At 45.7% G+C, this 27,048-nt stretch overlaps 13 protein-coding genes across 13 annotated transcripts; 7 read left to right on the top strand and 6 right to left on the bottom strand.

Moving 5' to 3' along the window:
* Positions 1–296: 296 nt before the first annotated feature.
* Positions 297–1,470, bottom strand: L203_101507 (pre-mRNA-splicing factor CWC21; the record flags this gene model as incomplete). The annotated part of the gene is made up of 3 exons (XM_066210947.1): positions 297–774; positions 826–1,383; positions 1,433–1,470. The coding sequence occupies 3 exons, from the start codon at positions 1,468–1,470 to the stop codon at positions 297–299; spliced, it is 1,074 nt and encodes a 357-aa protein (XP_066067044.1).
* A 165-nt stretch (positions 1,471–1,635) lies between these two features.
* On the top strand, positions 1,636–2,718 carry L203_101506 (uncharacterized protein; the record flags this gene model as incomplete). The annotated part of the gene is made up of 5 exons (XM_066210946.1): positions 1,636–1,701; positions 1,753–1,892; positions 1,947–2,181; positions 2,226–2,330; positions 2,377–2,718. 5 exons carry the CDS (start codon positions 1,636–1,638, stop codon positions 2,716–2,718), a joined length of 888 nt encoding a protein of 295 aa, XP_066067043.1.
* A 160-nt stretch (positions 2,719–2,878) lies between these two features.
* Positions 2,879–4,652, bottom strand: L203_101505 (hydroxymethylglutaryl-CoA synthase; the record flags this gene model as incomplete). Its single annotated transcript, XM_066210945.1, has 8 exons — positions 2,879–3,016; positions 3,063–3,476; positions 3,524–3,790; positions 3,835–3,899; positions 3,946–4,302; positions 4,349–4,377; positions 4,430–4,527; positions 4,578–4,652. The coding sequence occupies 8 exons, from the start codon at positions 4,650–4,652 to the stop codon at positions 2,879–2,881; spliced, it is 1,443 nt and encodes a 480-aa protein (XP_066067042.1).
* Positions 4,653–4,885: 233 nt separating this feature from the next.
* Positions 4,886–5,908, bottom strand: L203_101504 (uncharacterized protein; the record flags this gene model as incomplete). The annotated part of the gene is made up of 3 exons (XM_066210944.1): positions 4,886–5,360; positions 5,413–5,435; positions 5,534–5,908. The coding sequence occupies 3 exons, from the start codon at positions 5,906–5,908 to the stop codon at positions 4,886–4,888; spliced, it is 873 nt and encodes a 290-aa protein (XP_066067041.1).
* Positions 5,909–6,857: 949 nt separating this feature from the next.
* L203_101503 (uncharacterized protein) lies at positions 6,858–8,636 on the top strand (the record flags this gene model as incomplete). The annotated part of the gene is made up of 2 exons (XM_066210943.1): positions 6,858–7,110; positions 7,159–8,636. 2 exons carry the CDS (start codon positions 6,858–6,860, stop codon positions 8,634–8,636), a joined length of 1,731 nt encoding a protein of 576 aa, XP_066067040.1.
* A 573-nt stretch (positions 8,637–9,209) lies between these two features.
* L203_101502 (uncharacterized protein) lies at positions 9,210–11,908 on the bottom strand (the record flags this gene model as incomplete). The annotated part of the gene is made up of 6 exons (XM_066210942.1): positions 9,210–9,425; positions 9,475–9,643; positions 9,687–9,782; positions 9,829–9,998; positions 10,045–11,474; positions 11,518–11,908. The coding sequence occupies 6 exons, from the start codon at positions 11,906–11,908 to the stop codon at positions 9,210–9,212; spliced, it is 2,472 nt and encodes an 823-aa protein (XP_066067039.1).
* Positions 11,909–12,110: 202 nt separating this feature from the next.
* L203_101501 (GTP-binding protein rhoA) lies at positions 12,111–13,055 on the bottom strand (the record flags this gene model as incomplete). Its single annotated transcript, XM_066210941.1, has 8 exons — positions 12,111–12,161; positions 12,210–12,455; positions 12,500–12,593; positions 12,638–12,648; positions 12,724–12,816; positions 12,862–12,895; positions 12,942–12,969; positions 13,019–13,055. The coding sequence occupies 8 exons, from the start codon at positions 13,053–13,055 to the stop codon at positions 12,111–12,113; spliced, it is 594 nt and encodes a 197-aa protein (XP_066067038.1).
* Positions 13,056–13,313: 258 nt separating this feature from the next.
* On the top strand, positions 13,314–14,207 carry L203_101500 (uncharacterized protein; the record flags this gene model as incomplete). The annotated part of the gene is made up of 5 exons (XM_066210940.1): positions 13,314–13,331; positions 13,376–13,420; positions 13,464–13,508; positions 13,556–13,664; positions 13,891–14,207. 5 exons carry the CDS (start codon positions 13,314–13,316, stop codon positions 14,205–14,207), a joined length of 534 nt encoding a protein of 177 aa, XP_066067037.1.
* A 150-nt stretch (positions 14,208–14,357) lies between these two features.
* Positions 14,358–15,965, top strand: L203_101499 (uncharacterized protein; the record flags this gene model as incomplete). Its single annotated transcript, XM_066210939.1, has 8 exons — positions 14,358–14,370; positions 14,414–14,439; positions 14,483–14,642; positions 14,689–14,756; positions 14,804–14,934; positions 15,072–15,402; positions 15,592–15,715; positions 15,757–15,965. 8 exons carry the CDS (start codon positions 14,358–14,360, stop codon positions 15,963–15,965), a joined length of 1,062 nt encoding a protein of 353 aa, XP_066067036.1.
* Positions 15,966–16,144: 179 nt separating this feature from the next.
* Positions 16,145–18,381, top strand: L203_101498 (uncharacterized protein; the record flags this gene model as incomplete). The annotated part of the gene is made up of 7 exons (XM_066210938.1): positions 16,145–16,659; positions 16,716–16,788; positions 16,834–16,946; positions 16,995–17,161; positions 17,211–17,288; positions 17,343–18,111; positions 18,165–18,381. 7 exons carry the CDS (start codon positions 16,145–16,147, stop codon positions 18,379–18,381), a joined length of 1,932 nt encoding a protein of 643 aa, XP_066067035.1.
* A 1,954-nt stretch (positions 18,382–20,335) lies between these two features.
* On the top strand, positions 20,336–23,501 carry L203_101497 (uncharacterized protein; the record flags this gene model as incomplete). Its single annotated transcript, XM_066210937.1, has 4 exons — positions 20,336–20,461; positions 20,509–21,475; positions 21,521–22,827; positions 22,878–23,501. 4 exons carry the CDS (start codon positions 20,336–20,338, stop codon positions 23,499–23,501), a joined length of 3,024 nt encoding a protein of 1,007 aa, XP_066067034.1.
* Positions 23,502–24,224: 723 nt separating this feature from the next.
* Positions 24,225–26,040, bottom strand: L203_101496 (uncharacterized protein; the record flags this gene model as incomplete). Its single annotated transcript, XM_066210936.1, has 5 exons — positions 24,225–24,271; positions 24,322–24,493; positions 24,540–25,279; positions 25,327–25,501; positions 25,846–26,040. 5 exons carry the CDS (start codon positions 26,038–26,040, stop codon positions 24,225–24,227), a joined length of 1,329 nt encoding a protein of 442 aa, XP_066067033.1.
* Positions 26,041–26,350: 310 nt separating this feature from the next.
* L203_101495 (uncharacterized protein) lies at positions 26,351–26,973 on the top strand (the record flags this gene model as incomplete). Its single annotated transcript, XM_066210935.1, has 4 exons — positions 26,351–26,505; positions 26,551–26,701; positions 26,749–26,857; positions 26,906–26,973. 4 exons carry the CDS (start codon positions 26,351–26,353, stop codon positions 26,971–26,973), a joined length of 483 nt encoding a protein of 160 aa, XP_066067032.1.
* Between the last annotated feature and the right edge of the window lie 75 nt (positions 26,974–27,048).

The raw sequence follows: 27,048 nt of genomic DNA, 5'->3' as shown, positions 1-27,048 counted from the left end.
GAAAAATCGATATAATGGGCTTGACACACAAGTAAACAAAACGTTAACAATTAAATTGAAATATATCTTTTTAAAATTTTGGAAGGGCAGGTGTCGAACATTACGCATTCATTGATTCATACATGGTGAGCCACTAATCACCGTCTTGCGTCACCCAATTGTGGCCTGCTTAGTCGTGTTCTCATCGTCTAAACATACGCAAGCGATTCGATATATGATATGATCAATCTTCAACTCATAATGAAGAAAAAATGGAAATGCCATCAAATTGAAGAACACTATATACCCAAAGTACCTTAATCTTTGTGCACTCTTTGAGGCGAACGGGAGAGCGAGGGAGAACGAGAGTGGGATGGAGAGCGAGAATATGAGGGAGAACGAGAGTAAGTAAGAGAACGGGAATAAGAACGAGAGCGAGAACGAGGACGAGAACGAGAGCGGGGAGAACGAGAATAGGAACGAGCACGAGAGTGGGAACGAGAGCGAGAGTAGGACGAGGGCCTATGATGTCTCTTTGGGGAAGATAAATCTGATGGAGATCTATAGCGCCTCCTAGGAGGTGTTGGCGGCGAGCGTGAGATGGAACGGAGACGAGGACGAGGAGATGAGATGGATCTGCGTCGCCTAGTAGGAGGGGATCGTGATCTTGAATCGGACCGAGATCTATAACGCCTCCTTGGGGGCGATGGCGATGGCGAATCTGGATGACGACGAGAAGGATCTCGTCCACGGGGGGCGCGAGGGGGTCGTGGAGGCAATGTGCCCTGTTGTCTTCTGTGAAAAGGATTAACAATTCGCCAAGTCCGATGGTCACAGACAACTTACCTTTTGTATTCCTCCCGCCTTCGAAGTTTTTCCTTTTCTTCCCATTCCTTCTTTCGTCTCTCATTCTCCCTCTCTCTAACCAAAGCAGCCTCAATCCTTTCCTGTTCCTTGGCCTCCTTTTGAGCTAGCCTTGCAGCTCGCTCTTCTTCAGTTTCTCGTTTGAACGCTTTTCCTTCTTGATGATCTTCCCTTACCCCTAGAGCCATTTTCAACTTTGACATTTCCACCTGTTTAGCCGCTGCCAGAGAATGGGAGTCTGTCGGCCTGAGGGACTGTTGATCAGGTTGAGAAGATAGCTTTTCCCTCAACTTGAAACACTCTTCTTCTATCTCTTCCTCACCCATGCCCTTTTCTTCCAAATCATCCCTCAATTCCGCAACCTTAACTTCGATCCTTCTCTTGCGCTCATGCTCCAAGATTCCAGCGTCTGGCGTACGGTGGACGATTGGCTTGGCCATAGCATCCAGCATCTCGTCATAACTGGCAGGCTTGCCACCAGGAGGACCTTCACGAATACGGAGAAAGGCAGTGTTACGCGTGACATAACCATTTGTACCACTTATGATGATGTTAATCAAAATCCCATCAACCGATAGAGCCAGCTTACCTGCCTCTGGCGGATGCGAGGCCTACGTTTCCATACATGTTTTGTTTCTGTTGGATGATATAAATATGTCTTGTCTAAAGAAAAAGTAAATTGACAACAAGTCGAAAAAATATTCCATGTAACGGAATCTTTTTTTTTAAAGGGGGGAGGCAGAGTATGTCATCAAAAGTCGAAAATGAAACTTTTCATTCATTTTATCAATAATGTCTAATCAAGATGTAGAAGAAAAAGAAGAGGAACGATCGTTTAAGATTGATGACCTATTTCCTGTGAGTTTCCTGTCTGTTCTATACTTGAACAGTCTTGCTCATACGCTATAGGAACCAGAATCACCTCTCCCAGCTCCCTATTCTTTTGCAAGCTACAGCATCTCTCCGAACATACGACTTGATACACCAGACATCCCCAAGCAGCTAATACTACGGCTAGTTGGGAGCCATCCTCTTTGGGGGCATTACTTGTAGGTAAAGAGAGGACGTAGCCATACCGGCCAATGGCTTAATCCTTTCTATAGATGGAATACTGCACGAATACTAAGCACCTATCTTCTTCGTACTCCACAGCTCACCCAATCGCGCCAAGTCCTGGAACTAGGTGCAGGTGCAGGCTTGCCTTCTATTGTTTGCGCATTAAGAGGTAGCAGGAAAGTCGTCGTTACAGACTATGCCGATCAAGCTTTATTGGATAATTTAGAATTCAATATAGATGTCAATATTGGGCCAGCCGACAAAGAGAGGATATTGGTTGATGTATGTGGCCAAGTTTAGCTGGCGATCACTCACTGGACGCTTAGGGACATATATGGGGACAAGATACGAAACGCTTGTTACAACATCTTTCTAATGGAGAGAAATATGACTTGTTGATTCTTAGTGATGTCGTCTTCAATCACTCCCAAGTAGGTCATTTTTGCAGCATCTATCAACTCGCTCAGCAAACTTCAGCACGATGCTCTCATCAAAACAGTAGAATCCACCATTTCCCCCCTATCCTCCCCTTTTGATCCATCTTCTCCATCTGCACCTCTGACTGACCCTTGCATCCTCGTCTTCTTCACTCATCACCGTCCACACCTTGCTCATGCCGACATGGCTTTCTTCCCACGTCTCGCTCAATCTGGCAATGGCTGGGCTTATGAGAAGGTTGTTGAAGAATGGACTGGAGCCATGTTTGAAGATGATCCAGGGGACGAGCGAGTCAGAGGGACCGTACATGGATGGCGAGCGTGGAGAGTAAGAGACGGTGAAGAGCGTGGAGAAAAACCGGCGAGGATCCAATCAATATAATCGACGCACTGGACTAGGTGCATGATGCAAGAAGATTATGCATTGGGTATATATTTTACATTGGAGCCCTCTAGATACGCAATGAATAGTCCGTATCACCACAGAATGAATAATGAAACAACTAAGATGCTCTTGACAGACTCTATTCACCACCCATTGTTTAAGCAGATTCAGGCTTTGTAAGGTAGGTTCGTCGGTAGAGGTCGTCTATACCCTCAAGATAGTAAGAGCCGGGCCAGATATTGTCAATAGTACCTTGAGGAGTATACTTGATAGCGTTATGGTTTTCTTCTCGTAACTATACTCATATTAGCAGGCACTTCAATGCAAATAAAGCCGCTTACATTGAGAGCATCAACGTATTCCTGGCAAGGCCTGACATCCATAGATGCCAATCTCTCTTTCAAACTTAGTTTTTCAGCAATCTCCTTGGTAGAGCCGTTGACTCGGATGGCAAAGAAGCTGGCAGCACATCCGGAACCAAAGGCATACATGCCAATCCTCTTGCCAATTTCAAGTCCTTCGGGAGTATTGGCAATGACAGAGGCAAGAGCACCATAGAGGGAAGCAGTGTACATGTTACCGCATCGAACAACACAGTCAGATCCGGGCGAAACAGCAGATTTGTAGTGCTCAGCAGCCACAGAGATGAATGCCTTTTCTACAACTTTGTCGGTATAAGTCTTAGTTTTGTCCAAAGACTTGATTTCCTCAGGAATATTGGCAAAGACGGGGAGTGAAGGATTACGGAGGTAGTCCTGTATTTATATTAGCCACTGTTGATTGCAAAAACAAACACACATACATTGTAGAAGAAACGAGCATGGCCCTTTTGGACAAGTTTGCCATAAGGACTGTGCAAGCAGACATAGTCAAATTCGGTAATGCCAACTTCCTTGGACTCGCCATTGGCATGTCCGTTGACGGCTTGAGCCACAGTGTTGATGACACTGGCAGCAGAAAGCTTCCTTGCACGAGCACGAGAAGCCTCCGCCTTTTCCACATAAGTAGAATAAGCATTGTCGAGGGCACCAAGGTAAGCAGCAATAGTCCAAGGTCCATCAACGGTAGGCTGTGATTTGTCAGCATTACCCCGACAAATAGAGCATTACGCACGTATTCAGCAGAGAGGTCGGGCTTGTAAAAGTCCCAAGTGTTGGCAATATAAGTACCGTGCACGGCTGCAACTTTTTAGTATCAAGGTCCACGACATAACTTTGGACTTACGTTCAAGGACCAAGGGTGCGTTGGGACCAATAAGCAAAGCACAAGCACCCATACCTCCGACAGGCCGGGCACTCCCCTCCTTGTAGATGGCAATGTCACCACACATGACAATGGCATTTCTTCCATCCCAGCTCTCTGATTGAATCCAGTTTACACAATTAAAGAGGGCAGCGGTAGAACCGTAGCACGCATTTTTAGAGTCAATGCCCTCAATGTCAGTGTTACCAGCAGGAGCAAAGAGATCCATGAGGAGAGTCTTTGTGGATTTGGACTTGTCGATGAGGGTCTCCGTACCCACATCAAGACGACCAATGGATTTTGGGTCAATGTTGTACTTTTTGATAAGATTTGAAACAACTGTAGCCTGTCAAGAGACTGCCAATATCTATTTAGAAAAGCTTACCAGTCAAGGCCACAGAGTTGATATCCTCCCTAAAGATAAGTTTATCAGCGATGCTGTCTCTTGTAAATCAAGGCAGCTCACTTGTCATCGGTGAAGGCCATAAATTTTTGTCCAAGACCGATTGTATATTTGCCCTTGCTCACGCCATCAAAGTCTTCAAGAGCATCCTCTGAAATACACTAATGTCTACCATTAGCCCTTCTGATACAGAAAGAAATGAGAAACTGACCCTTTTTGGAAAGTACATTTCGAGACCGAGGATACCGACATTGGCAGGTCTTGCAGGGACGTCAAAGCTAGACATTTCGTATATATATTCAAAAAGTGGAATAAAAAAAGAAATAAAAATGAAGAATAAAAAAATAAGAAATAATTTCAAGATGGTTAAGTAGCAAGACGAAAATCGCGAAAACGCACAGATCTTTCCTGAAACCTATCGTTCGATACTTGGATTCATCTCAGGCACACCACTTCAAAAAAATCCAATTCATTACAATTTATTTCTAATGCCATTACAAAAGAGAGCAACCCTATTGATCAACTTCGTAAATATCTCTCGTATCCATCCTGACGTCGTCCTTCAGCACTGTCACGGTATCCCAAGGCATATCCTCGCGCCTTGCCTCCTAGGCCTATTGGAGGAGCCCAAAATCGAGGCGGAGCGTGAAAATGAGCCTTTCGGCGGTGGCCTCGACGATTACGACTTTTGTTGTTCTCTCGTTGCAACGCAGAATCTGAGTGGACTAGTGTAACGGAGGGGATCTCTTTCTTTGACATGTCTCTTGACGCAACAAGAGTGTGTGGTATACCTGTCGATTGTAGCACGCCGATGAATATGTCGGGCGGTTCTCTTGGAACATTTTGAAAAGCCATTTGAAGAGGTGGGCATTGTCTTTTTGTCCATTGATTTGAAAACGATCCTTCAAAGCTAACAGCATCCATGGCGCACTCTTGAGCAGCTTTGCGTACTCTTGCCATCTCTGTTTCGCTTCGTAGCTTATGTATCGGGTTTCTGAGTAACAGTAACTATCAATGGAGGCCTATATCCTTGTCTGCATACTCACGTCGGAAGAGGATAATCCTCAGCCTCGGGTAGTAAGGATATAGGTTTTACAGGACAGGATGAGAAAAGCCGAAATTCTGGCAAGTATGAGCATAAACACACATCACGTTTGACCCACCAACGACTTGGCTTTGATCCTTTTCCCTTGAATCGCCGTCTTGCGTTTGCTTTGCCTCTCTGGTGGCCTCTACTTCTTCCACCTTTGCAAGTCTTTCTCTGTCTTTTCTCCTCTTCTTCTTCGCATTCTGCTTCTCAGCTTTGGTCATGGGCCGCTTTTCGCCATCTTGATCTACACATGTTTCAACGCCACCTTCTGTTTCCTTTTCTACATTTGAAGATGGCTTGAGCTCCAAATAGCACTCTGAAGGGAAAATAGAGCTCATCAGTTGATGGTAAGCTTGAAGATCGTCTGCACTGGGAGTACCCGCTGAGCTGGACAGACTGGAGTTTTCGCTCAAATGTGAAGGACTTGAGGATCGTGAGTTTGTAAAAGACATTTTCAAAACCTCATTTAAAATTATGAAACAAAGATTCACAAATTAATTTCATTTTATAATCTCAACCATTAGATTTATTCAAACGACAATCCAATTTGGTTCCGTGTACCTATCCACACATTTTCATTTTATGGTTATTTCTAACTAGATAAATAAAACGTTATCGGCTAAGGACGCCCACTGCTTGCTGCTATATGAAAGCATCCCAAAGAAGAAGAGGGATACCATGGCAATAGAAACTCAAACAGCAGGCTTCCAATGATCGCCCACATCATATGCTCGTGGCTGTCTGAATCACTGAGCGATTGGAATCATTAAACTGGTCATCGCATAGGGATCACTAACAGATCATAAGATGGCTTCTTTCCTAGTATCTCTATTCATACAGATTGAATCAAGTTGACTTTTCGTCCGATGTTCATTCCCGAAAGTGCAGGGAGGTCTCGCCAAGGGTAGGCTAATAGGGAGCTTGACTTGCTAGCGATACACCACCTTTACTCTCTACTAAGTCTTCTTTAATCGCCTTGCTTGGTTGGATTCGCTTTCAAATGAGATGGTATGGTTGCAATCACAAAACAATTCTCTGCATTTTACAACTCTTTCATATTTGTTTGGTTCCATTTGGCGCGCCTATTGTTTTTTTTTTAAAAAGAAATGCCCTAAAGAATGGTACAGGTCTCAGGCACGGGGCGTGACAACGTGGCTTTTACTTTTTTTTAATTTTATTTTCCATACATGCACTAAAATCTGATAGAATTAAGAAAAAGAATGAATTTGATTTTCTCTTTTGGATTTCCATCTCGAAAAGTTTTTCTGTGCTATTGTAAGCTGAGTGGCAACATTTTCGACAGCAACAAGGATAGTGAAGGAGCAATTCTTTCAACTCTTATAGCAGGCAGAAAGAGACAGTCAAGTCGTCGACATAGAGAGCGCGCGTTGAGAGCGCGCAATGATGGCAGCAAGGAATTATTCCAAAACGCATACCCTAGAAAAATTGCCTCATGGCCCGTTGGTCGCTCGACCAACAGAAGACAAAGTGGCTCAGCAAGATGACGACATCAACTTTTCGTCTACATTGCCTCCCAAGTCATTTCAACAAACAAACCTGTCGCTTTGGAAACTTCAAAATGTCAACGATGAACCTAAAAAGGCAGTGATTGAACCTGTGGATGATGGACAACGAGTCAGAGAGACAAGGTTGAGTATGTATAAACATACTAGCAAAAATATGAGCTAACTTGAGTATGGAGTGTCTCAACCTAGGTTCATATCTTCTTTCCCTCTAGTATTGGAAGAAATTTCTCAACAAGTTGCAGTAGAGCCTAGAGATGGCTTATCGTCATCGACAGGATTGAATTCGGTCACTTCCATCAGATCTGTTCGCATTACAAAAGTTTCTCAAACGTTCAGTAGGAGTCACTTCAAGTCGCCTATTTGCTCTGCCTTTGCGCGCCTTCAAACCATTCCAGAGACACCTCAGGACATTGATGCCTCTTCAAAAAATGACTGGACGCCGGTACGACGCTCAAGGCAAAAAGTGTTCCGCTCAAATTCGTGTCCTATATCAAGAATGCACAGGCGACCCGTCAACAAAAAAGGCAGGCTATGTAGACCCTATTCTATGGCATATCAGTCTGAAGGCGAAAAAATCATATCGGAGAGGAATATATTTGCCACGTTTTCATCGCAGCGGAGCTTATCATTGCACCCTCTTTCTTCAATCCCTTTTGACGATGACGAAAATCCGCAAGAAGCAATCGTTCCAAGTCCAACATTTCATACTACCTTCACTCATTCTCCTACCACTAAACACACGCGTGACTTTCCCTCTAAACTCTCAACGTCGAAACGCTCTCCACCTACAATTATAGTTCCATCAATGTCTTCATCTCTCTCTCACGCTCAAGTGTCTTCAGACTTTGAATGTCACCATTCACCAGCATTCAAAGATTATTCAGACCCAACCATTTGTCACACTTCTGTTGTCTCCAGGTTGAATAGATCATACTCAACACCTTCACCTTCTTATATGCTTACTAGCCCGTTTCAGATGGAATCTCTTAGCCCGACCGAATCCGAGCTGAGCAGCACGAGCAAAAAAAGCGATAGCTCGGAACTATCAAACAGGACAAGTGTCCTCTATTCACCACAAAGTATGCCATCCTTAACCCCAGATTGTTTGACACCTACCTCTGATATCTATCGCGATTCCATTCAACCTAGTATATATGTGGTAGATGTTTCGAATGTCAGGCGACAATACAATCTATTAGAGGTCGAGGTTGAGCAAGAGGATATAGAGACTATAGAGGATAAGGATGAAGAACAGGAAGATTTGGCACAGTTGCTTCATGAAGTTAAATACTGGGCATGGCCTCTTCCTCCTTCTCATGTCCCCTCCCACATTCACAGCGCTAGCTCGACATTTACCGATGAGACCGAGACCTGTCTCAGCACAGTCCAAGCGCCAGAACTGAAATCCTCCAGTTTTGGTCAAGATGACTACAACTTTGCATTCACCTGTGTTACACTCGCCGACTTGCCTCTCATACCGAAATTACCCACTTTGGTTACGCCAACATCAGCCCATACATCTGGTGTTACATCGACCATCACATCGAGAGATTGGGAAATCGCTCAGGACAGGTCAAAGATGGTGGACGAGAAAAAACAAAAGGTATGGGGGGCGGCCATGAACAAGACAATGGAAAAACTATGGGTTCAATAAAAGTGGAAAGAAAGAATATTATCTTTTCCTTCTATTTGGTCCCTAATCTATATCGAGGTGTAAATTTCGGTTTCAGAGCCATTGTACTTTGTAGGGTTGTATTCACATATATTATTCTGTCAGCTCTGGCTCTCGTCGTTTAAAAGGTTAACGTTTTCGTTTGTATTATTTAGGAATAATCTATCGGCACCATTAAAATGTAAATGAAATGAACGATGTTTAATGTTCTAACCAAGAAAGTATATACATCACACTAATACATAGATACTAGATTTACTAATTATCATTTACGACTCTAATTAGACATAAATACTTTCATGAAACTAGATCCAATCTCTTTTCTCTTTTTCAATTACACGTAACTCGAAGCTCTTTTCCTATAACCCCTCTGAAATCCCATAGCTGGTCCCACCAATAATCATTATCCTTGTATCATCGTCCGTCGCTTTCCATTTCAGCCCGAGGATATACCAACTTTTTACTGTACACGTGCGGTGTGTTTCTCTCAACATCAAAGATTCAATTGAAACAATTCTTCTCCCATACTCAATTAAGGAACATGCAAAATTCAGTTCATCGTAGACGATCTGAAATGGGTGGTACCGGTGGTATTGAAGATTCCGAAAAGCTCATACCCATTGGGAAAGATTGAGTCATGGTGGGCTGTGTGTTAAAATGCGGTGTTGAGTATGTTGATTGTCTTTGAAGTGGACTGGCCTGCTTAGTGAGTTGCGCGTTATCACTGCCATCGTCGTTGGTATTCATATGAGTGCGGTTGGCCGACAATTGCTATGGTCTTTAATTTAATAGTGATTCTCATATCATCATTAATGCTCACTTCATAATAGGCAAAATCCTGTAAAAGACTCGTCTTGCTTTTCGTTTGATGGTCTAAAAATATTTCCAAAACTTCACAACCAGCTTCATAAGGTAGCTCCTGCGTATCACGAGAATTCGTGATAGGTTTACACTCGGGGGTGTTTGTCAGGCGAATATGACGAAGTGCACTGGAAGAATAAGTTAATGGACAAATGCAGGAGGAGGACATACGACGATGGCACATCACGAGCAAAAATCCATTTGACTTCAAAAACGCCCTTCCACTTGTCTTGCGCCCAAACTTTGGACGTCTTGGTTTCATCCACCCTGTGTTTTCGTCAGCCTCGCACTACAAAGTAGATGATCAATTCACGGTGTGATCATTTCGGCCACGCCACAGAAATGTCTCGATCCATTAACACTGAAGAATAAATAAATTGGGCCCTTGCCTGCATTGTCCCTGTATGCGGCATCAAGACGTTTGTTGCCTAAAACAGTAGAAGACCAGATTTCGTGCTTGAGTGACTTTTGCACGTCTTCCTCCTATTGTTTGATTAGTACAAGTTCAACAGATAGGGAAAAGACGTGCAGTGTAAGATTTAATGACAAAGAACTTGGCATTCTTTGGTTGACAATCAAAGGTCGCAGGGTTTAATCCTTTACTCCTCGCGAGTTCGATGACTTCTCTATCATGAACTCCAATTCCATGGGTGGGCCCATGTCCAGCGCCTGATGTATCTGCTGTATTAGGTGGAGAAGGATAGTGTTGACCTGGTTGTTGGGGATATCCCGTAAAATTAGTCCCCATGCCTGGCTGGAAATTAGGCATTCCCATCCCCATCGGAAAGTTCATCATGCCCATATTGCCCATGCCCATCATTGGCATGCCCATACCTCCTAAATTCATCCCATTGATGCCATTCATGGGCATCCCCTTCATCCCAGCAAATCCGTTGAACCCCCATTGATTATAAGGAAGTCCTTGAAGACGAGTTTGGTCTTGACGCCCATGCTCATTCCAACCAACTGCACTAGACGAGCGTGGAACGGCATTTCCCGCCATTGGAGTCGAATCGCCTCCAACAAGTTTATTAACCCAGCTTGACTCTTCACCGCCCAATCTGCTTCCCACTGTGGCGGTAACTTGAGGCTGTCTCATAATGTTGGTTTCCAAACTTGTCCTCTCGTGAGAATCGAGGCCAAAGCCGGCGCCTAAAGGTACGTCTACTCCCATCATCTTCCTCCCCAGATTCATGGCTTCAAATGCATCTTGCAGCTGTTGCGATGTATTTCGTAAACCCGGAGCATGTGCCCAACCATCATCTGTACGCATTGGATTGTTGGACCATACCGACCGGCCGATGGGCGACGTAGGAGGTTCGTCTTCGTTGAGGCGAGAATCAAGTCGCTTCTGAGTACCGCGGTTATCTAATGTTAAGATGGAAGGGCTCTTTTCTAGTCTTTCACGAACGCGCTTAGAGGAGCCATAACCTTGCGTGAGCGACTGGTGGCGCTTTACATCTGCACCGCCTTGAGCTGTTCCTGTAAGAGGTAGTTGAAAAGGCGGTAAAGCGGCAGTGGATGATACTGGAGGTGGGGTGGAGGACGAGAAAATCTTGGTCGGTGGAGCAACGACGCTAGGAGTTACCGGGAGTTCAGAGATAGATGGGCGGTAAGCATGTTCTCCAGTGGCTTTCAAACTGATGCTTCTGCCAAGTGACCCAGCTTGGCTATGCTTGGCCTGTGCGCGGAGACTCTGCGTCCTCGAGACCCGTACGGACCCCATAGGAACTGCATTCATAGCTGCAACAGGTTCGTCCAGCGGATGATACCCAGGAGGATTCAGCACGGAGAGTGACGACAGCGAATGGGATACAGAATGAGCCGAAATAGGAGACGTGGGAGTCGGGAGAGGGGTAGTATTGATAGCTATGCGTCGAGGCGGACGAGGAGGAGTTGTAGAAAGGTCTGCTGCTGTTGCCGCCGCTGCTGCTGCTGCTGCTTGTACAGGATTGAGACCTGGAAATGGTCAGCTAGGCCACCAATCTACGATCCTACTCACCTCGCCTCGTAGGGAGACTACTTTGCCTGTAAAGTCCCTTGTTGGAGCTACTCTCGCCTTCACTCTCACCCTCGATAACAACGTCTTTTCTCACTTGCCTGACACTGCTCCGCCTGACAAGTCCCGGATCAGGAAGCACATTGGAAAGCGAGCCACTCCTGAGCCGGCTCACGCCTCCTGCTGTTCTCTGACGATTATGGCCATGAAAGGCCGAGGAAGCAGCAGAGTTTGCTGATATAGAAGCAGATGGCTGGTGTCTTGATGCAGATGCCACAGTATTTGCCCTCTTCAACGAATCGCCTTCCGGAGCTGGTGGGCCGTTGGATGACGAAAAGGCAGCTTCAGATGGGCCGCGAGGTTGTCGAATGGGCGCTGCAGGAAAAAGTGGCATTATTTTATTTTGAAAAGGAATGAAAAGAGAATGAAAAGAGAAAGAGAAAGAAAAAAAAAAAAAGAGAAATGTAAATTGAACAATTTATTTGCCACCGCAACGTGACATGACGACTCATATCCATTCATCAAATCACAAATCATAGAAACGAGAAATAGGTATAAAGACGCCACAGACAAGATAAAGTACAACGATTCTAAGCCTAGAGCACGACGCAACCCTTCTTTCCTCTGCCAGACTTGGACTTTTTGCTCTGCACCCACATGCCAGTCAGTCATGCCACTATACATGCAACACTCACCATGAGAGCATATCGGGTCGCCGTCTGGAAAACCTCTCGGACGCCTTCGCCAGTTTTGGCACTACACTCAACATAGCCCTGAGCACCAATCTTTTGAGCGACGGCCATTCCCTCAGCACGCGAGACGGGTCGCTGAGTCATCCTTGCAAGGTCTTGAATCGTCTTGGGATCCTCGCGGAGATCCTTTTTGCATGCGACCAGGACGATGGGAAGCCCTTGACAAAAGTGAAGGACTTCAGAAATCCACTGCAAGGACGTAAGCTAGAGCCCCTCAACCCATGTCGACTTGCTTTTTCTTGAACATTGTCCAACGAATCGGGAGAGTCAATGGCGAAACAGATGAGAATGACGTGCGAGTCGGGATAAGAAAGAGGTCGAAGACGGCTATGGGAATGGTTAGACGCGTTATGCTGGATGGACAGACATACTCATAGTCCTCCTATAGGGTGGTCAGTGCGTCATTCTTGCCACTCGTGGTTGCTCCCATCCTTTCATTCTACTGCTCCAGACTCACCTGTCCAGCAGTATCCCATAGCGCCAATTCCACCTTCTTGCCATCTACTTCGACGTCTGCGACATAGTTCTCAAACACGGTAGGGACATAGACCTGTCCAAGATGAGCTCTGTTCGCTGCAGCATCATCCCGACATACCTCAGGGAACATGCCCTTGCTGAATACAATGAGACTGCAGCGGCGTGAGTAACGGACAGACGGTAGACGGGTCCACTCACAGACATGTTTTACCACATGCACCGTCACCTGCCCCATATGAGCGTCAAGCCACGAGCACACCTCGTCATTCACTCACCAACGATAACCAACTTTCTTCTAATCTCGCCAGACATATTTAAAAGATTTAATGTTGTAAAAGTGGATTAAAAATGGAAGAAGGAAATAATAATTGTTGTGGTCGGATGGACAAAGAACACGTAGAAGAGCAACGGCGTTAAGGCATTTGTGGCAGTGCCGTTTAATAGGCGCGTGAATAGGCATGCGTGTGCACGGTGCTGCTTGCTCTTACGCGACGCGTCACAGTCTTGTCAACTTTTGTCATTGAATGCATTTTCTCTTTCATTCTTTTGTCCACGAATATACCACCTAGCATGGCGAACCCGCAGCAGGTGAGCTGGAACTCGTCGCGGACCGCTACTGATATCCCTCGCAGAACGTAGATGATGAGCTCGCCCCGAGACTTACAGAGGGCTACAGGGTGAGTCTCGGCAGACGGCGATGTCCGCTGACAGCCTTTGCAGCTTGGGCAGCAAAAGACAGTAGCAGAATTGGCAGCACTGGACCAGGCGAGTGGTGATAATGGCGGCGAGTGCATTGTGTTGATGTGCCACAGAATGATGAGTCGTTGCAGCGATGGAAACAATCTCTCGGTATCGGTGCAGGGGCCTCTTCCGGCGGCGAGAAGAAGGTTGGTGGCATTGAGGTGGCTGGCCTGATATCGTGTAGGCGGTACTGAAAATGCTCTTTCTCTCATCGCCCACACTCAACCATCCCATCGCAATCAATCTTGAACAGTCCAAAGAGGAACTGGCAAAGCTCAAAAAAGAGTTCAGTAGGTCATACAAGCGAGGGGCAAGGCTCATATCCAGTCACCATCAAGGAGGGCATTGAGTACTCGGTCGGGATTACCTTTACGTGGGTCCGCTGAGTAAATGCTGTGCTGATTAGGTAGAATCGAAAATGAAATTGTCTCTGGCCTCCAGTACATTCAGGTCGTCAAGCGAGCAGGCATCACTGTTGACAAAACGGAAGTCATGCTCGGCTCTTACGGTCCTCAGCCTGAGCCCTATACCAAGATATTTGCATCGGAAGAATCTCCTAGCGGTATGCTTGCTAGGAGCGGAAGCTATATCGTGAGGAGTAGGGTTGTGGACGATGACAATCATGTATGGCTAGACTTTGAATGGGGTATGTGCCATCTACAGCATGATCGTTCTAACATTTGTCAGGATTTAAGATTGGTAAGGAGTGGTAGAGAGATCTAGATTTGGATCGTTTTGTAGCTCGCGTGCATTTCATGCAAATTGTTCTTGGTGTTATTGGGGGACCAAATAAATTCTTATTATATTCATGTTTTGTCATTCTACTAAAGTGCCAACCATTTTCCATCTTTACATTCAAAATCAACGACCGTTATGGCCAGTCTAGGTATGTCTATAGGATTATATATGTACGCGGCTGACCATCTCAGTCGCCATCCTCGATGTCAAGGGCAAGGTCTGTATTCCCCTCTGGCCCACTCACCACTGACACCTTGCAGTCTCTCATCCAGCGTTCTTACCGGGACGACGTTCCACCTGCCTATATCGAACGATTTCTGCCACTCATTCTAGAGATGGAAGAAGAGAATGTACCGGTGAACCCATGTTTCAGTGACGGAGGTGTTAATTATATGCATATAAGGCATAACAACTTGTATTGTGAGCGGTCGTGCAGCGACACTCGAATCGAGCTGATGTAACCAAGTACTGGCCTTGTCGAAACGAAATTCGAATGCTGCTGAAGTTGTATTCTTTCTCCATCGACTGTGTTCCGTATGTTGATCACATAGATGCCTGCGATGGCTAACGCGCAAGAAAAGGTCTTGACGGAATACTTTAAAGAACTGGAAGAAGAATCAATTAGAGATAACTTTGTCATCATCTATGAGTTATTAGACGAGATGATGGACTTTGGATATCCTCAAACAACCGAGAGCAAGATCCTCCAAGAGTGAGTTTTGCCTCTTCGGCAACACTGACCACCGCCAGGTATATCACTCAGGAATCCCATAAACTCGAAGTTCAAGTTCGTCCGCCAATGGCAGTCACCAACGCTGTATCCTGGCGATCAGAAGGCATCAGGTATAGAAAGAATGAAGTATTTTTGGACGTGGTGGAGAGCGTCAACCTACTCGTCAACGCTTCGGGCAACGTTATTCGCTCAGAAATCCTCGGTGCTGTCAAGATGAAATGTTACCTTTCTGGTATGCCTGAGCTCAGGCTTGGACTTAACGACAAAGTGATGTTTGAGACTACTGGCCGGGCTGCCCGCGGAAAATCGATTGAAATGGAAGATGTCAAGTTTCACCAATGTGTTCGACTTTCGCGATTCGAGAATGACCGAACCATCTCTTTCATCCCGCCTGACGGAGAGTTTGAATTGATGAGCTATCGGCTATCGACACCAGTGAAGCCACTGGTATATGTAGAGGCTAGCGTAGAGAATCATCGAGGCTCAAGAGTTGAGTATATGATTAAAGTCAAGGGGCAGTTCAAGCGGAAAAGTACAGCAAACAATGTCGAAATTTACGTCCCAGTGCCAGACGATGCGGACAGTCCCAAATTTAGAGTCAGTCCACTAGATGTGAATGATATTGACAATGAGTAGGCGTCGGTGGGATCTGTAGTGTATGCACCCGAAAAATCAGCGTTTGTATGGAAAATCAAACAACTAGGAGGCGGAAGAGACTATCTCATGAGAGCACATTTTGGCCTGCCCAGTGTTCGAAATGGTGTGTCTTTCTCTTCACGTTTAAGCTGACCATCACTACAGCAGAAGAACTTGATAAACGAGCGCCTATATCTGTCAAATTTGAAATACCATACTTTACAGTCTCTGGTATTCAAGTTCGATATCTGAAAATTGTGGAAAAGTCGGGGTACAAGGCTTTGCCATGGGTACGATATATTACGCAGAACGGAGACGATTATGTGTTGAGAACGATCACGGATGCGAAGACTGCTCCATTAACAGGTGTTTGAGGTTGCTGAGTGGTAGATGATGCATGTTATCCCAAGTTTGTTGGGTAATTCTATAATTCATATTTTTGCGTCACTGTTGCATGACTTTTTTGTCTTTATTTTATATTATTTTTCTTTTTCAACATATTTTTCTTTTTACATTTCATTTCTATTTAATATATTTTCTTTTTACATTCATCATGTCCTCACCATCCAAGAACCTACCTCTCACAACCCCAGCCCCATCCCGTCCATCCACAGTGACGCTCACAGCACCCGATGCTCCAGCTCATGCACCCCCAGCCAAAGGTCTTCCAACCGCCACACCTGCTTCAAGTGTTACGCCCTCTGCAGGCAGGCAAGGCCAGATACACGATAGAGCAATAGATTTGGCAGAATTCGATCCATACGCTACACCTGCGTCTGCTCCAATGCTCGCAATTCAAGAACAACCTGAACAGGCTGAGGAGAAGGAAGAAGCAAAGGTGACGGTACAATCCACGGCTATGACACCTAGTAACAGTTCTCAAGGTCATGAGCGTAGAGAGAATGGCATTGTATCGGATGTAAGATCTCAAACACAAGAACAAGAAGGGCAACAGGAACAACTTGGAGAACAAGAGGTTAGAAATAAAGAGGCGGTATTTAATTTCTCAGAGTTTCTCAAAGACTTAAAACAAAAGAGCGCTGAACCTGTGGCCAAGTATCTCAAGAGGTACGTCTGTGGGATGAATTGAATAGTATCAGTTGACAAGCTTACTAATGCTACAGCTTTTTGTTGAATTTCGTCAAGAAGCCATTCACCGTAAATGAACAAATCAAACTTATTAATGATTTTCTAGATGTAGGTGCTGAACGAAGAACTTTTGGGCTAATTTCATTTTGTCAGTTTATAGCGGATAAGATGACCCAGGTGGAACCATGGAAGTCTCAGAGCCCAGCAGAGTTTGACAATGCTCTCGAAGCAATGGAAAAGCTTGTCATGAACCGTCTCTACAACTAGTACGTATTTCGCTCTGCACCAAACTATATGAACTGAACTGCACTCAGCACATTCACACCCCAGTTAGTACCATCTCAACCCATCACTACAGATGATCTCGAAAGAGATGCCGTGCTTTCGCAAAGAGTAAGGCTGTTTGGGTGGATAAGAGAGAAGCATCTGGATGTCCCTGAGAGTGAAGCGGCGCAGGGATTTTTGGGCTTTGCTGAACAAGGTAAGAAGTGTTAAAGTATATAGTTTGGTATACTCATCAGACAACTTAGAGTTATCAAAGATTAATCATTACAAAGCACCAAGGGATAAGATGATTTGTCTTTTGAATTGCTGCAAAGTAATCTATGGTGAGAATCTCTCCACTTCAAAGTGTAAAGTGTTGACATGGTTGTCATGAGCAGGGTTAATACGTAATACATATGGGGCCTCGGGGGGTGCCGACGCCTTCATACCCATCCTCATCTTTGTTGTTCTCCGTGCCAACCCAGAGAACCTTATATCTAACCTCGAATACATCCAACGTTTCCGATCTGCCTCACGTCTTGAAGGCGAAGCTGCTTATTATCTTTCTTCGCTGGCTGGCTCAATACAATTTATAGAGACGATGGACGCCTCATCTCTATCCAACATAACGCAAGAAGAGTTTGAAACGTTTGTGGAGAACGCTATACAAGAGCTTCCACCCAGTCCTACTAACGAGAAGCGGCGTTTCACGGATCAACAGCAGCCCCCTTATACACCTTCAGGTGGAAAGGATGAAAGGCGATTAAGAGATGCGGGTATATCGCCATTTGCAGCTGCTTCTCCTGGGGAAGAGGCTGCCCGACCCCTCAGTATGACAGGCGCACAAGCAAGCTTGGAAGGCACCCGAAGATGGTTTGCTCGAACTGGGAACTTGGCACAGGAGGCTGTGAGCCGGCCATTGAGTGCGATAGGCAAAATTATTGAAAACATGGGCCCAGGGGAGGGACATGGCCCAGATGGTGGGGGCGGATATGGGAGCGAGAGTGAGGCGCACCGAGGACTAGTGATTGCACAGGCAGGAGTGCAACAGGGAGGGACGGCAACGCCTAGAGATGTATTTGGTGTGAGAAGATTCAGAGCTGCGACGCCTGAAAGTCCATCCAGAGCGACACATCTTATTGCAGATGATTTTGGACCTTCCAGAGCGCAAGTTTTCCTGTCAAGTATAATACGTTATATGCTGACACTAAGATCATTAGCGGGACGCCAAGCTCTGACATTCTCCCTGAATTCAGCGATATGCAATTACAAAATACTATCGAACATTCCCAAGAGACTTTTGATCAAACGCGTCGAGCCAACGTCCAGACGCTACATCAGATGTTTCCTAATTTGGATGAAGATCTCGTTGGGGATGTATTGGAAGGTTGTGGAGATGATTTGGGTGTGGCAATTGATCGTTTGTTGGAAATGTAGCTTTTGTAGAGTGTAAAAGAGTGTTTCTTAGTCATGATTCCTACGTATACGACCCTCAAGGATTAGAGTGATCATCTATAAATATCAACGACCAGCAATATGTACTATACCCTATATGCATAAATGTAGAGGCATTCTATGTATGACTCCTCGTGCAGGGATATGTGATTTCAAGATGTTGACTGTAGTTGATTGTGGCGAGATTCTAGCCAATATGAATAATTTGAACAGCTGAAAAATTTATATGGAGTGGCTACTACAAGAGTACTTGGTTGTAAGCATCCTTGGTGAGTGATTTCTGTGGAAGCATTAGTAATACACTACAAGTCATATACTGAGACGTACGTTGGGGAGTACAATACAGCTCCTGACTAAAGTCTCAGGAGCCAAAGTTACCTCGGACGCTATGCAACGGTAAGTATCCTCAGCACAATTGAATCAAAGACCCACCCAGAATAGCCACGCTTATCTTTCCTTTAATTTCTCGTTCAGGTTCAGGTTCACCATCAACCCTCGCCCAAGCTGAGATGTGACATTCACTGCCCACAATACTGTTCAAAACACAGGCGTTCTTCTCTAGAGTGGATCCTTCGAATACAATGGCATCCTTGATTCTTACGCCCTCACCCACTGTAACGCCAGGGCCAATCGCAACGTTGGGGCCGATTTTGGCTGTTGGATGAATAATGGCTGTTGGGTCGATGAATGTGGGCGGAATGATATTGGAGCTAGAAAGAGCAAGAAGAGAAGGACAAATTGAGCGATATCGGGAGAGGTAGAGAGCTGTAGCTGTTACTGCAGATCTATTACCACACGTCTCAGCACTAATCCTCTCTTGACAGAGATCCGGCCTACGCAGCGGTTTTGATTTGCCTCCAGAAAGCACGCGTCTGATAGACATGAATTTTTCGAGAGGCCGCAAGGGGGACAATGACGTCTTGCTCTAACCGCAGAATCTCATCTGGTTTGACCAAGGGGTCTCGACTATACATCTGTTAGTGTAACGACACAGCACAAGCAAACATCCTGACGCGGCACGAGCAGTTTTTTCGTCCATGGCGACCTTGATCTCATCAAAAATGCTCTTGTCAAACAGGTAAACACCACCATTGACAGTATTAGATATCCATCCTTCGGGCTTTTCGACATAATGGACCATCTGATTCGTCTCGGGATCCACGACGATACAGCCATACTGCGTGGCTGTCTCCTTCTTGACGTCAACACCCATGATAGTACCGACGCCTCTGTGAACTTTGTGCATGTCGAGCATCTCTGCGAATGGAAAGGCGCAACAAATATCAATGTTGCAGATAAAAATGTGATCGGGAACGGGACTGCGAAGGATAGAGTCTCTGACTGAGCGTGTGAGCGATAGTCATCGTTACGATACTCACAGTGGTAAAGACCACCAGCTGTGCCCAATGCCTTGTACTCTCTCAAATATTCGATGCCAATATCGGGGAATTCGCGCTTGGCCTCTTTCACAAATGGCGCCATCTGGGAGTCTTCGTAAAACCCAATAATCACGACGTCAGTCAGTCCCGTAACTTTCGATAGCGCCTGCAGCGGATGCCATATCATCGGCTTTCCAGCAAGAGGCAACAACGGCTTTGGGCCTTCACACGTGTCAGCGTTCAAGTTGGCTGTCATGGATGTCGAGCATACAGTCGAGCGTGAGTGGCCTCATCCTGGTACCCTTGGTGGGACCGCCGACGAGGATGACACCTTTTATAATGGACATTTGGAGTTTTTGAGATGATTAGAAAGAAGAAATGATGCAAAACGTAAATAAAATGTTTTGACAGGAATTCTAATCATAACTGACAGTGGTGCCTGGATTTTTTAAGCGGATTAATGTTAAATACGAATCGTTAGAAATAAAGTGTAATAACAATTCGTCTTGTCACAACTCATTATTTTGATTTCACCTTTCCATCTTTCTATATTCACTATGGCGCTCGTCGTTCATGCCATCCATACTTTTATCGCTGAACATGGCGACGAGCTCAATTTTGAGGCTGGAGACAAAATCCAAGTCATTGAGAAAGACGAGGCTTTCGGTGACGGTTGGTGGAGAGTGAGCCACCAAGAGAGAGCCAACCCCAAGAGCTAACGTTGGCGTAGGGTCGCAATGTCAGAGGCGAAGAGGGACTATTCCCAGCGACATACATATCAGAATTGCCTCCCAGTCCGCCTGAGCCCAAGACTGGTCACAACAAGTCGGTGGGAGACAAAACAGGCACAGTCGGAACTGCAAACGCTACAGCCTCTCTGACACCGTCCAGTATGGACGAGACCAAAGACTTTATAAAAGAAGCCAGCGTAGATGGGCTCTCTCTGGTTGCGCCTGGTGAATCTACCCAATATGCTGTTGGTATTGATTCTGCGGATACAGCCGTAACAAAGTCTAGCGACAGCAACGGCATCAACCGTACCATTGGTGATATCCAAGATGCCATTGAATCAATTGCTGCAAGGCCTGAGAGCGATGATGAACAAGAGCTTGGTATTGGTCAGGATGCAAGGGCAAAACTCGTTGAACAAGCGAGGCTAGCAAACGAACAGAGAGAAAAAGACCAAGGCGGATTTGTTTATTCTGACGAGTCTGAAGACGATGATGAGGATTTCAAGAGGGAGAACCTGTCACTTCCGACGAGAGGAAAAATTACAGGCTCTCCGGTGGCTAATGGCTTCGTCGTTGTCAACCAAGCGCCTAAAGCTTCTAATCGAGTCATCAAAGAGTCGGATCCTGTCGCATCTCTGGCTGCTCCTGCTACTGCTCCCTCAAACGCAACGGACGCTGCTATCCATCTCTCTGCTGATGCTTCAGGATCGCATTCTGTAGCCACACCCCAAGAGCCGTTCCCTCCTCAGAATGATGCACCCGGCTCTCTTGGTCCTGCCTTTTTTCCAAATACTCCTCCTCTCCCACAGTCAAATTCACAACCAGCCCAGCCTACAGCGCCCAGCTTGACATCCAATAGGTCAAGCGATAATTCGGCAAAGCCTCCTTCGACTTGGAATGTGGACGACGTCATCTCATGGTTACGGGCCAAAGGCTTTGAGGAAAGCATTCGCGACAAATTCAAGGGTATGTTGATTGTTGCTAAAGTCATTGTGGACTAATATTCTGCAGAACATGAAATCTCAGGCGACATTCTTCTTGAGCTTGACGCTAATCTCCTTAAAGAACTTGACATTCCCGCTTTTGGGAAACGTATGCGTATTGCAGCAGCCATCTCAGAACTTCGTCGGCCTTCTTCCATGGTATCCTCTTCTTCTCAACAGATTTCTCCCTCTGGTCTTCCATCTGGATACAATTCCAGCATATCAACAAGGGGTATGTCGGCCCCTCCTTCCACATTGGGTGGACCTTTCCCTTCGACTCCTCCCTTATCTACTCCCCCTACCTCTGCAAACTCTGAAGAACTCTACGGAGCATGGGCACATGGACGTAAATCGAGCGGCCACGTCGGCGCACCACCGCCTATGGAGGCAATCAAGGAAAATCAAGCTCAAGCTCAAGCTCAATCATCACAATTATTCTCCCAGCCACCCTCTCAACCTCTTGCGAAGCGCTCATCTCAACCTACCAACAACACCGCTCGCTCCAGTTCTACCCGCGCTAGCTCTAACACAGCTACAAGTACGCCTGTGAGCCCTGTCACTCCTAGCTCAACAGTGACCAAGCGTGGATCCAGCGGGTCCATGGGTCATAAGCGCGGTAAAGCCAGCGTGGATGGCAAAGATCGATTGAGTTTCTTTGGTAGGACGCGTAAACCTGCACCAGCCAACCCAGTTTCTCCAGCTGCTGATGGCGTGCGTTCGAGCTCTCGGCTTGGTTTTGGGTCCAACAAGGTACATCAGATGCAACCCGCTTCTCCTCAAAACAACCGAGTCTCTTCTGGAGCTGGCCCCGGTGTAGCGGCCACGAGCGCGGCTGTGGCAGCTGGAGCTGCATTAAAACAGATTGGAAATCCTGACTTTACTGGATATTTGAAGAAAAAGGGAGAACGGTATGGTGGGTGGAAGAATCGATATGTTGTTCTTAAAGGTCCAACGTTGTACATTCTGAAATCTGAAACTGCCGATAATCTTAAAGACAGAATCGACTTGCACAATCACCGTATCATGGCTGATGAAAATTCCAGTCCTGGTTCATACGGTTTCCGCCTTGTCGGTTCCGGTGGTGAAATGTCACATTTCTTTTCTTCTACTGAACAGACTACAGTAAGAGGGTGGATGAAGGCACTGCTAAAAGCAACAATTGCAAGAGACTACACTAAACCTGTGACATCGTCCTGTAATATTCCAACAATTCCATTGGCAGAAGCTCAAGCGTTGGGACCTCGGCCGCCTAGTCCTGCGACTAGGGATGCTACCCAAAGGGCTTCCAGAAGGCAGAACCCCAACCAGTTAACACCCCATGACGCCAATATTCTCGTATGTTTCGTGTTCTAAAACATAATTCCAGAGCTGACAGACCTGTGTAGATGAGTCTTGATACGTCTTCAAACGACAAGCGACGTAGCCAGATCGTCGGTTTGAGCGGGCCTTCACCAGGCCGACCAAGTAGAGATTTGAGACGCCCTTCAAGTCATTTTAGCCAGGCCACCACTCGACCCGCATCTAGCCGTGGTAGCCTGATGGCTAATGGCGGGATAGTGCCAGTCGTTAGTCGCACAAGTGGTGCCAGTCGAGTTCCTAGCAACCATTCAGCTCCAAGTCATCGTTCTTTCCCTCTCCAAGACCCTGCCGTTGCTTCTGAAGGTCAGGCGTTGCTTGAATGGGTCAACACTTACTTACCTATCATTTACCCTCGTGCTACTGCCTTCCCTCAATCGTTCATATCTGGCGAAGTCATCTTCCTGCTCGTCAAATCTCTATCCAACATTGAACCCAACCCACCTGTGCCACCCATGGCATTCAGACCAGATCCTAACGGTCAACCAAGCTTGGATGGTCTTTTTGCAATGATGGATATGTTGGTGGACGCTGGGGTACCGATCGATGGAGTTAGTATAAACGATGTGAAGCAAGGTAGTCCGACGGGCATCATCAGGTTACTGAAAGATATCAGAGGATGGTTTGAAAATGGGCAGGGAACTGCTCGATAGACGATAAAGGTTTACATGGGTATTCTTTTTGTAAAGTGGGTTTTGTTCAGAGGATCATTTAACAGAAGATTCCCTCTGCGTTTTTTCTTTTTGAAAATTAGAACAGCAATAATAAGTTTCGATAACTGGATATAGTCTTGGTTTTGGTCTTTTTGTCATAAAATGTGAGAACATAAGCATATACAAAGATGCTGTTTTTTCTTCTAGTTTAAGATATGCACATAACATTTCTTGTTTTTTGACTCAGGCTTAATAACTTTGTCAATCCAAATTACTTTCTAGCCAATTCAAAACACTGGCATAGATTTACCATTCATTGCTTATTTCTTACGTCTTGAAGGGCGAGTCCACAAGTGGTTTGTAATTGAGGGACAATGGACATCTGCCTTGCTGTCTATAATTCTGGATCAAGATTAAATCGACTGACGAAATTATATCAAGTGTGGAACTTCTTTAAAGATATACAAGCTTTCATCGCTTACCATTCATATCGCGCAACATATATAGTACAGAGATAAAGAAACGATTCGTTCCCATTACAAAACCAATAACAACACATCCTATATACATGAACATCCTACGCATAATGCCCAATAGCATACCATGCATGACAAGAAGCTAGCCCTTGGAATGTCCACAAGCACATCGCGTATAATATATTGTATTTAATAAGAGGTTATAATGAACAAGAAGACAAGATAAATGTTTAGCAACCAAATGCGTTTAGATAGCACCCTCCTTGATACGAGCGTTGTAGTACCTAACCATCTCTACAATACTGTTAATGCTATCCTTACAACCCAGCAGTAGATGTACTTACCTTCAATACCCTGCTTAACGTTCCATCTAGGCTGCCAGCCCAGAGTCTCTTTAGCGCGAGTAGTGTCGGGTCTTCGTCGCTGAGGGTCATCAATTGGGATTTCTTTGTGAATGATGTTGACTCTCTTGGCAAGAGGGTTTCCCTCCTCCTTTTGTACTTTTTCGACAATGTCCTACACAAGGTTAGTAAAACCCTTGGCTTCAAACAGCAAGGCTTACTCTGACAGCTTCGGCAAATTCCATAATGGTAAATTCATCACCATTACCAATGTTGACGGGCCGGGTCTCTTCACCATTCATCAAGAGGATAAGTCCGTCAATCAAGTCATGGACATATTGGAAGGATCGAGTTTGAGAACCATCGCCATAGACTGTCATGTCTTCACCTTTGAGAGCCTGAAGAATGAAATTGGAGACAACACGGCCATCAAAAGGGTTCATTCGAGGACCAAAGGTATTGAAGATACGGGCGACACGAACGTCGACACCATCACGTCGATGGTAGCCATAGGTGAGAGTTTCGGCAACACGTTTACCCTCATCATAGCAGGCACGAGGACCAATGCAATTGACATGTCCCCAATACTCTTCTCGCTGAGGGTGCTCCTCGGGGTCACCATAGACCTCAGAGGTAGAAGTGATGAGGAATCGGGCACCAGTTCGCTTAGCGAGACCAAGCATGTTGAGGGTACCTTCGAATGATGTCTTGAGGGTCTTCACAGCATTTTGCTGGTAATGAGGAGGGGAAGCGGGACAGGCCAGGTGATAGATTTGGTCAACCTCAATGAGGAAAGGTTCAACAACATCATGTCGAACCAATTCAAAGTTAGGGTGGCCGACCCAATGAGAGACAGTAGACCTAGAACCTGTGAAAAGGTTATCGATAACGGTGACCTCATGACCGAGAAGCATAAGGCGGTCAACCAGATGAGAGCCAACGAAACCAGCACCACCGGTGACTAACAAAATGAGCAAATGTCCTTCGTCAATAACAAACAAGACTCACTCAAAATTCTCTTTCTCTTGTGGTTAGGAAGAAGCTTGATAGGAGGGAATTTGTTAACAGTGCTATACTGTATAGTATTGGTGTTGTGGTTATAGGTGGTCACGGTCGAAAAATCCTTTTCAGGAGCATCAATAGAAACGGTGACATCTTTGCCCTCTCTGATATAGGCCGGGGTCTATGCACATAGTCAACTGTCAGGCACTCGGAAGGTTAGCATGTAACAATAATACAGAATCTCTTCAACAGTAACTATAGCTCAAATGTGAAGGCAAAACAAATCAGGTTGACGCGTAGTAGACAAGGCTCAACCGAAATACCATGAGCGATGCCTAGAGACACAGTTCACCCGAAAAAGCGCACAAAGAGTTACTCAATGGCTGAGTCAATTGACGAGCTGGCTACACAGCCAAAGTAGGGTATACAGTAAAAACACTGTTGACCGCCACCTATCTAGTGAAGGATCATCGCTCCGCATAGACCCCACCAAATCCACTCATAAAACCAACTCGAGATACTCACAAGATACAAGCTTTTCAGAGTTTCTACGTCAACAGTAGAGTCAAATCCAAACTTGTTGTGCCCGACGTGGGTGATAGTTTCCTTTTGAGCATTACTGTTGGAATCCTTAGTAGGGGGTGAACCCGAACTAGGGGCGGAAGATTGCTTTACAGTGGCGTCGTCAGTAGGCTGACTTGTGGATTGTTTAGAAGCCATCGTTGCAGACTTTATTCCTGTAAACTTGATGAAAAGGAAAGAGGAAAGGACAAGAAAAAAAGTAAAAGTAAAAAAAAAAGTTGACAATTTCGAAATTAGATCCAGCCTATTTTATCGCTCCTGACGTGTTACAGAACGCGCCACATCGGCCCTTATCGGAATTAAATTATTAAGCTTGTGGCGGTATCAATTAATATTATTAAACAGTAATTATTTTCATTTCTAACCAACGGGACCAAATATTTACTCTTAAAACGCGTCGCGCATAGATTAATTGCATTTCAACAAACAACAATCAACGTCCAAAAAAATGTCTGCTGAAAAAGTCGCTGCTGTTGAAGCCCCGGCCGTGGAAAAGGCTGATGCTGCTGCTCCTGCTGCAGCGATTGTAGAGACTGCCAACAAGGATGTCGAAGTGGGAGAAAAGAGAAAGGCTGACGAGCCTGCTGGCGAGGTTGGGAAAAAGTAGAACCATCTTTGTTCCAGCAATGAAATACTTACTCCTGGTAGAACTAAAACTGAAGACAAGGGCAAGGGGAAAAGCACCGTGGAGCCTGCTGCTGAGCCCGAAGAGCCTGTTGAGGAGGAAGATGAGAATCATGATTCTGACAACCTGATTGTCACGGGTACAAGAAAGAGAAGGGAGGTTGATTATTCCAAGGTCAGTCTACAGATGGGAGATGGGTCAAAGCTGATGGCTGGTTATAGGTCGAGGCATGGCAGAATGCCGGTCTTAACCCTGACGCACCTGAAGATGATGACGATGAGGAAGCTGATGCGCCCGAATCCCCCGAGGATGATGACGGAGGCGACGAAGGTAGGTCTTTAATTTTCTCAAGGAATAGTAATAACACATTCGAATTAGAATTTGACGCTGAGGCTGCTTCCGGCGCGGAGGATGAAGAAGACGAGGATGCGGATGAGGAAAAGTAGGCTAGTATTTTCCCAGTTGTATTCAATACAAAAGATACAAAGTTGCATGTGAATGCCAGGATGACAAGAGTATAC

This window comes from Cryptococcus depauperatus, chromosome 2, assembly GCF_001720195.1.
Source record: "Cryptococcus depauperatus CBS 7841 chromosome 2, complete sequence".
NCBI classification, from domain to species: Eukaryota; Fungi; Basidiomycota; class Tremellomycetes; order Tremellales; family Cryptococcaceae; genus Cryptococcus; species Cryptococcus depauperatus.
The sequence above is the reverse complement of the archived record's forward strand: the minus strand, read 5'-3'. Positions and strand labels throughout refer to the sequence as shown.